A 9,280-nucleotide genomic window follows, 5' to 3' on the forward strand; every position below is an offset into this window, starting at 1 on the left:
TTTGTGTCCAATGGAGACTATTTATTTGTATTTTTCCACATTGTCATTTTGCCATTTCTAAGCTTGTACACAACCCACATTATTTGAGGGATCTATTTTTACTCTGTGCTCAAATATTATTAAAATATTTTGGTGTTCTCAAATGTGACTTTTGACCATAATGTTAATATTTAATTTTTATTTTTATTTTTTACAGGCTAGTCACTTTATATAATGGTGTGTCTGTGCCACTATGAAATGACAGACTAATTCATTTGAAACTCAAAGGGATTGCAATGTTTTCTAACCCTTTGCCCACAGCTTGAAGATATGGCCTTGTCAATGTCAGAGGACCAGTTCCTGTGCTCCATCTGTCTTGGTGTTTTCATTGACCCAGCCACAATCCCGTGTGGACACACCTTTTGCAAGCCTTGTCTCGAGGCCTATTGGAACACGAGAGACACTGCGATCTGTGCTCTGTGCAAGACTAGCTTCACACCAGCCCCCAACATCCAGGTCAACATGGTCATAAGAGACCTTGTGGAAAGCTTCAAGGGGGCAAGTGGAGTGGACGAGGTTGTCGACCAGTCGTTGACTCTGGCTCCGGGAGAGGTCTCCTGTGACATATGCATCGGAGACAGGATGTCCAAGGCCGTCAAGACCTGCCTGGTGTGTGTGTCGTCGTACTGCCTGGAGCATGCAAGGGTCCACAATGCCCGGTTTTCCAGGCACCAGCTAGTCAGACCGCTAGCTAACCTGGAGGAAAGGATGTGTCCGACCCACAACAGGCTCCTGGAGCTTTACTGCTGCTTTGACAAGACCATGTTGTGTGTGGCGTGTGACTCTCACCAGGCGCCGGCCCACCTGGTTGTGACTATGCGGGTAGAGTTCTTGGTTCAAAAGGTAAGAATGAGTTTTGGAGCAACTGTTCATCAATCCAGGGTTGTATTCATTAGTCACCAAATGGAAGCAAACTGACTTAAACCAGGAGGGACTACCTGAACTTGTCCAATAAATGCTTGTTTTTGTTTTCCGTTGCGTTATATTTTGCTTTATCCCTGGTTCTGAGCTCTATTCCGTATGACACACTATAACAAATTTGTAACAGAACATTGTTTCCTATTGGACTAGTTTGGGTAGTTGGCACACCCTGTTTTGGCTCTCTTCATTGGGTTTTCTTTCATTTGGTGCATTACAAATAATTATTGGGCACCATGTGCAGCTTTTTGTTCCAGCACGAATGCTAACACCTATGGTCTTAACTTCAGGCTCAGCTGGTTAAAGCCAAGACAGTGGTCAAGGAGAAGCTGAAGGCCACTCGGATTGAGGCAGAGAAATTAAACTCTTCAGTCCTACTCTGTGAGGTGACTTCATTTGAATTGGCTATGTTACGCTGTTGTAATTTTGCAATCTTTTGCCATAGAATTCGAAAGTAATTCATTCCAACTTCCCATGGGTCTTACATTGTTCTGCTACTGAAAATTACCATGGCTTGAAGACCGCTCTTTGACCTCTTCGGCGGTGGGGTGGAATGCTGCAGAACGTTCAGAAATGTATCATGTAGAACAGAAAATGTCTGTCAAATTTATCAAGAAGTTGCGTCTGTGCTATTTATTGCATTTCTATCTGCAATTTCCAGAAGGTATCAAATCCCATGAATCCTCACTTCTGTTTCATCTACTTGTAGAATAAAGCAGCGAGGCAAATCGAGTTTGTGAATGCCTTCCACGTAGCCCTGGTCAGCAAGGTGAGTATGCTCTACGATCGCTACAACACTGAGGCCTCGAGGAGAGTGGACGAGCTGGAGAGGACAGCTTCCCATTGGAATTGTGCGCTTGAAGAAGACATTACTGCTCTGATGAGCAGAGTTTTTGCATTGGAGCGAGTGATTGGCTCCTCAGACTCCTTTGAGCTTCTTAATGTGAGTTATTGGGCGTGTTTGACTTTGCAGCTAACTTGAGAGTTGATTGACTGATCTGCAAATCCCTTTATATCATAAATGACTACATGTTTTTTGTAGCTCAATCAATTTACCCTGTGAGGAATCATGGTTTAGATTCTTCAGAAATATAGTCTGTCTTACAGTCCCCTTCATGGATGCAACTATGGTGGAAACTTCTGGAAACTTCTTCCAGCCAATGCTTACACCAATCTAATATGCTGTAGATTATCCACACGTCTTGCATCCAACTCGGTCATCGTTGTAGGGGGATCAACATGCGTGTATGATGCATTTGTTTAACTCCATTCATTCTCACTCTCTCCTTAGAATCTTCCCTCTCTCCCTCCTGCTCCTCCAGATGGCATCAGAGGACCATGCAGCGTTAACATCCCCACAGATCTACTTGGGAACCTTGCGGAGCATTTCATGCAAAACATGGCCAAACTACCCAAGATGGGATACTTCACTAGAAATGGCAGTGCTGGCTCAGGTCTGTGTGAACACAGCCATAGTCAGATTATACACAGAATCCTAAACATTAAGAACACCTGCTCATTCCTTGATACTGACCAAGTGAAAGGAATGACCTCTTATTGATGTCACTTGTTACAATCCCTTCAGTCAGTGTAGATGACAATTGAAACATGGCTTGTGTGCTGTTCAGAATGAATGGACAAGACAAAATATTTAAGTGCCTTCGAACGGGGTATGGTAGGTGCTACATGCACCGGAATGTGTATCAATAATAGTCCACCACCCAAAGGACATCCAGCCAACTTGAGAACTGTGGGAACCATTGGGATGGTTATTGACTTTTTGTCGATTTCATGCCCCAATGAATTGAGGCTATTCTGAAGGCATGAGGACCTCTTTCCCCACACCTATTGATGTAATTATATTGAGTCGTACAAAAGTTTAAAATGCATTTGGTCATTACTAAATGAGGTATTTTAATGAAGATTTGATTAACACATTTTTGATTCTTCCTCAGTTGAAGGAGACTATGATATCTTTGCAATAGGGGGGGAAATCAGACTTCATTCACTGGTCCTCAACTATGACACTTAAATCAGAGTAGTTAGCCTGCCCGGGAGCAGGTTGGTTCTGAAGGATTTGTTGCCTTAAACATTTACCTGGTTATCTCGGGTTGCACTCAGACCTGACCTAAGCCACCTCACAACTCCTCAAACCTGATTAGTAGGATACACCTCTGGTTCTAGATAAGCATTCATAGTCTGACAACATGAGTATGGGCCAGATGTGCAACATTAAACATTTGCAATTGCGTTTTCTAATTGTTACCTTCTGTTTATCCCTCAGAGATTACCTTGGTTAAAGAGTTCACAGGTGAGCTAATGTGTAGTCCTGAGTCTGCCTCCATGTTGTGTATTATACACTGCTCAAAAAATAAAGGAACACTAAAATAACACATCCTAGAGCTGAATGAATGAAATATTCTTATTTAAATACTTTTTTCTTTACATAGTTGAATGTGCTGACACCAGTCACACAAATTATCAATGGAAATCAAATGTATCAACCCATGGAGGTCTGGATTTGGAGTCGCACTCAAAATTAAAGTGGAAAAATAACTTTGCTGTAATGTCCTTAAAACCAGTCAAAATGAGGCTCAGTAGTACGTGCCTGAATGACCTCCCTACAATGCCTGGGCATGCTCCTGATGAGGTGGCGGATGGTCTCCTGCAGGATCTCCTCCCAGACCTGAACTAAAGCATCTGCCAACTCCTGGACAGTCTGTGGTGCAACGTGATGTTGGTGGAGGGAGCGAGACATGATGTGCTCAATTGGCTTCAGGTCTGGGGAACGGGCGGGCCAGTCCATAGCATCAATGCCTTCCTCTTGCAGGAACTGCTGAGACACTCCAGCCACATGAGGTCTAGCATTGTCTTGCATTAGGAGGAACCCAGGGCCAACCGCACCAGCATACGGTCTCACAAGGGGTCTGAGGATCTCATCTCGGTACCTAATTGGCAGTCCGGCTACCTCTGCCGAGCACATGGAGGGCTGTGCGTGCCCCCCCCCCCCCTCCCCCAAAGAAATGCCACCCCACACCATGACTGACCCACCGCCAAACCGGTCATGCTGGAGGATGTTGCAGGCAGCAGAACATTCTCCACGGCGTCTCCAGACTGTCCCGTCTGTCACATTGGAGTTACATTGTGTTTAAGTGTTCCCTTTATTTTTTGAGCAGTGTATTTAGTGCCTGGTGTTGCTATCCCTATATGCTCAACTTTGAAAAATGAATTCAACATTTGATTGTAGTTTTCCTCTACCCCTACCTATGCCTTCTCCTCTTCAGTTGAGGTGACTCCTGACCCCAGCACAGCCCACCCATCGCTCCTGTTCAGAAGGGGGTCCCATGGTTGTGAGATTCGGGTGGACCGGAGCAAGATTGCTAGGACGTTCCCCATGTCGACCCAGCGCTTCACCCAGGTGCCGTGTGTCCTCGCCACCCAGGGGTTCAGCAGCCATCGAGCATACTGGGAGGTTGAGGTGGAGGATTGGGTTGGAAATGGATCTGATGTGTGGTTTATAGGTGTGGCAACTGAGTCTTCCATGACTTCTCAAGGGGTGGGTCTCACCCCTGGGAATGGGTTCTGGGTCCTGGTACACCGTGAGGGGAGGCTTTGGCCCACCCCTGCCACCAACCCTATGGCCATCGTAACACAAATGAGAAAGGTATGTAGTTGAATACGGGGCACAAAGGGCCCTCTAGTCTAGTACATTTTCTATGATGGGTGTTTTAAGAAATAAAATAAGTAACTTTCCTTTAAACGTCTCGTTGCCAATAGGGGGTGAAATCTCACCGGGATATTTGACCTGGCGAAGTAGTTCATTTTAGTTGGCTTCATGCATGTCTTTGTAGTTAGCCTTTTGTCAAGTCTAGATATTTGACATTATTGATGTGGTGGTTTTGCTTATATTTACTTTCAAGTCAAATGTACTAAATATCAGAGGGGCAAAATCATCTACTTTAACTTTTTATTCATGAGCTTCATTACACGTTACAGGCACATGTGGGTGTGTACTTTGACGGGCGGAAGCGACTTGTGTCATTCTACGACATTCATCTCGGTGATCACCTCTACACGTACCAACACGTGCCAACCAATGAAAGACTCTTCCCTGTCTTCAGCCCTGACTACTTCCGTTCTTCATTCAAACACGCCAACCATGCCATGATTGTTAGAACCCACACTGCAACAAACCCCCTACGTGGACGATGATGCTCATTGACATTCCAATCCTTTTGGGGCAGAGTTCTTGTCAGAATCATTAGAAAATGGTGAATTCAAAAATGTTTTAGAGGTAGACTTATTGTTCTATGAATATTTCTTTGTGTGAAGTTTTACAAAATAAAATATATTTTATTTACCTCCAGCTCATTCTTTCATGTAGAAAAAGTACAGCTGTCCCTCTCCCATCTAACAGGACTGTAATATTACTATAGTGGCATCGCCTTAATTACCATTCGCGTGGGATGAGTCAGTGTGACTAGCTTCTCAAACTTTGCTTCCCCTGTCCTTAATGTCTACATTTTATGTCATTGGATGCGGTCTGAAGGGACCTTGGTCCTCTCCTCAATGGAGTTGAGGAGACCCGGGAAAGCTCAATTGCTCCCTCGTCACTTAAACAATTGCATGAAAACATGTCCCGCTCCTCTGACCACCTCCTCCAGTGGATTTTGAGAAGGGGAGAATGCGTGGACTATGCAATTGAAGCCCTATTTCAGTCCAAGTGTGTAGAACTGGACACATGTTTTGTATATACTCTTGCCAGTCAAATCAATTGGTTATCCATTCAGAATGTTGCAAACCCCTTCTCCACATTTGTGTACACTTGCACACCAGCTCATGGATTTAAAAGCATTGGTTCGGTGTGAGGCTTTCCACCGTTTCTGTTAAATCCATTACTGGGAGTGATGTGCACGCTTCATGAGAAGAGATTTATTGGGCTGCAATCCATTGGTGAATACCAAACCTCTCCCCTACCAACTCACTCGGAGGGCCCTCCATTAGCACAGCCTGCTGATGAAACTGAGGGTGACTTCCAGGGTGGCAAGGTGATGAATAAATCCTTCAACTTTGGAATATACTATTGACTTGAGGTGATTAATGTTCCATGACATTCTAACACAATCCTGTGTTTAAACAAGCTGTTAAAACATATCCTGGGAAGTGTTAAATTAAAATGCACTTGTCAGACACGCCTCCGTTTGAACTAACTGGCAATTGACACTTCAGCCTATATCTCCAGCATCAAACCAGCGTCTACAAATGTGAAAATGGCTTTTCATGTGGTTAAACATTGGTTCAGAATGTGTACGCACAGCAGTGTTCTAGAATATTGAACTGTTGGCTTATTCATTCTCATTGCAGCTCAAGGAATTTCTCCATATCAAAATATTCAAATGAATACTCTCTTACCGGAATCACGTTGGTTGAGAATTGTGGGGAGTTGCGGATACAGGCTGTGCGTCTATGGATGATGTTCTGAGCCGTGTCACAATGAGACACCGGACTATAACATCTATGGATGGTGTTCTGAGTGTGTCACAATGAGACACCGGACGATAACGTCTATGGATGGTGTTCTGAGCCGTGTCACAATGAGACACCGGACTACAACGTCTATGGACTGTGATTTACTCAACTCCTGCTTCCTCTACCAGCTCCTTTCAAAAAAGGACAAATGTAATCAAGGAGAGGTGGTGAAAGGGAATGTGGGAGAAAATGCGTTTGTATTAAGCAACTTGCCTATACTCACGTCATCAGGCGTTTACAGGGGTAGATACCAAATGTGTAAAGTGATAAAACAAATGAAGTTGTGCAATACATTTGATAAAATTGTAAATAGTTTTTTAAGACGTGTGCATATTTTCTCTTCCGACAAAAGAAAAGCTGATTCAAGGAGGTGTGGCATATATCTGATATCTGGCATTATGGGAGCCATTACGTCCAAAAGGTTATACTTTTGACTCGTCTCTCAGTTTTGGACTGTTTCATTCCGGAACATATTTGCCTGGATCCAGTACCTCTTGTGCCATGAAAAGTACTTTTAACTGTTTGTAATGTAAAAATTCTATCAAAAGCGATCAGCGTTTGGCTAATTCAAGTTCACTCCATAATTCTCCTGGTTGCCCCCTTCAAAACGTAATGTGAAAATGTGCCTGATAATTGATTCATGCTTGGCCAGACGGGATTTATGATTTGCGTAACATAGACCAACGCGTGGCCATTGCTGTGATGAGTGAGAGAAACGCGCCTGTGTCGCACAGCACACCATTTTTATTTAAAAAGAGAAGACTAATCTGTCTGTTGGCTACCAAGTTATCAACTTCCAAATAGGGCTATTGAGCGAACAGCGTTGTTTTACCAAGTATAACTAAATACTATTTTGGCATGAGCGCATTGGCCATCGCCGGTGAGTGAGCTGAGCATCACTGGGTGAGTCAGTGACAATGGAATGCTTTTTTTAGGACTAGAATTTCATATTGTACAATGTGTCTCCACACACCTGCAGTAAGTCTAGGCTATTGATGGATTGAAGACATGGTCGTTTTTATTGATCTCAGTTTGTCAGTAATGGTAGAAAAAATACAAGATTATGTTATATTGTTTATGCATCGAATAGCTTTCATCTGTGTGTGTGACTGAGTTGGGCATCTGGGGCTTGGCGCTAGCAATTGACTTGTGATGGTTTGGTGATAAAACCTACAGCTTGCATTCCCCCGATGGGGTGGTCATTGACTAGCTTTATTATTGCAATTCTTAATCGATACTAAGTATTGAACGTTTGAAGAAATAACAGTCTCTCTCACCTAATAAAGCATTTTCCACGACAGTGTCAAAGTAGCCTGTCATTTTGATCATTTGTGAGCTATTAAAATATAATCTGCAAAAGTCTTCAGTCATCTAAAATGATATAGAATTGCATGAAATGCGTATAAAAAGGCCACCTTTTCTTGAACTCTAGGCTACAAAAAATGTTCCCCTTGGGTGCAACTTCTACAAACGCCTCTACTCTACTGATCTATGCCTGTATGCAAAAGCCAAGATAATGCATGCAATGCTTTATTATAAAGGGATTTTTTTTGTTGTGGATTCTGGAACTGCAGAGTACCCCTGGTCACCCCCTTCTCTGGCCAACTTTTTGTTCCAGCACGTCCCAATTTACGAAGTAAGCACTGACTAACAGTCAGGCATGGTGGTGGTAGTAGTGTGATGTTTTGTGGATGCTTTGCTGCCTCAGGACCTGGACGTCTTACCTTAATAGAAGGAACCATGAATTCTGCGTTGGGTCAGAGAATTCTACAGGAGAATGTCAGGCCATCCGTATGTGAGCTGAAGCTGAAGTGCAGCTGGGTCATACAGCAAGAGAATGATCCAAAATACACAATCAACTCTATGTGAAAATGGTTAAAAAGCAACAAATTTGAAGTTTTGGAATGGCCTAGTCAAAATCCAGACCTAATCCCAATAGAGGAGATGTGGCATTACTTGAAGTGAGCAGTTCATGCTTGAAAACTCACACACGTCACTGAGTTAAAGCAGTTCTCTATGCAAGAGTGGCCTAAAATTCCTCCACAGTGAGAACCTGATCAACATCTACAGGAAGCATTTGGTTGCAGTTATTGCAGCTGAAGGTGGCACAACCAGTTATTGAGTGTAATGGGGCAATAACGTTTTCACACATTGGAATTGGGTGTTGCACAACTTTGTTAATTAAATAAATTAAATAATTATATTTTTTTGTTATTTGTACTCTTTTATCTAATATTAGGTTTTGGTTGAAGATCTGATAACATTCAGTATCACAAATATGCAAAAAATTGAGAATCTGATATGTGGCAAATACTTTTGACTTTTTCAGGTAGCCTACCATAGGAGAGGGAGCATTACCTAAGGCCTATATTTGTGCCTACATTAATGTTTAGGCTCACTGATGCTATTCGAAGCCATGTGTTCCCAATGCCCAAATGATATTCAACATACGGTATATGAAGCCGCTCTCTCTCGTGTGTGTGTGTGTTCTATTCCATAAGCCTCTCAGGTTTATAAATAGCTGCAATAACCCCACTCCCTCCCTCTCTTTCTCCTTCACTTCCTGTTCTTCTCTCCTCCCCCACACTCTAGCACTTAGCAGCGCTGCTGGAAGCACTGCTGCACTGTTTGTCCTGTCTTGATCCCCCCTTCTCTCTCACCTTCCTTTTTGTCTCTCAATCCCTCTCTTTTTGTGTCTCAATCCCTCTCTTTCTGTCTATTGATCGCCCTCTCCCCCTTTCTCTCTTTCTATCTCTCACACACATACTAATCTGAGCTCTACCCATAGTGGATC

The 9,280-nt window shown here is 43.3% G+C and overlaps 1 protein-coding gene across 1 annotated transcript; it reads left to right on the forward strand.

The window, feature by feature from the left end:
* Window positions 1-309: 309 nt before the first annotated feature.
* Window positions 310-5,169, forward strand: LOC139396477 (E3 ubiquitin-protein ligase TRIM39-like). The gene is made up of 7 exons (XM_071143498.1): window positions 310-882; window positions 1,248-1,343; window positions 1,667-1,900; window positions 2,249-2,411; window positions 3,242-3,268; window positions 4,242-4,621; window positions 4,954-5,169. Exons 1-7 carry the CDS (start codon window positions 310-312, stop codon window positions 5,167-5,169), a joined length of 1,689 nt encoding a protein of 562 aa, XP_070999599.1.
* Window positions 5,170-9,280: the final 4,111 nt, after the last annotated feature.

This window comes from Oncorhynchus clarkii, unplaced genomic scaffold (genome assembly GCF_045791955.1).
Source record: "Oncorhynchus clarkii lewisi isolate Uvic-CL-2024 unplaced genomic scaffold, UVic_Ocla_1.0 unplaced_contig_5256_pilon_pilon, whole genome shotgun sequence".
NCBI classification, from domain to species: Eukaryota; Metazoa; Chordata; class Actinopteri; order Salmoniformes; family Salmonidae; genus Oncorhynchus; species Oncorhynchus clarkii.

Bases quoted from the DNA above. Each gene is read 5' to 3' on its own strand.
- LOC139396477 (XM_071143498.1), top strand. From the start codon at position 310: ATGGCCTTGTCAATGTCAGAGGACCAGTTCCTGTGCTCCATCTGTCTT. The intron at 883-1,247 runs GTAAGAATGAGT...TCTTAACTTCAG, and splicing joins TAGAGTTCTTGGTTCAAAAG to GCTCAGCTGGTTAAAGCCAA. The intron at 4,622-4,953 runs GTATGTAGTTGA...TACACGTTACAG, and splicing joins TCGTAACACAAATGAGAAAG to GCACATGTGGGTGTGTACTT.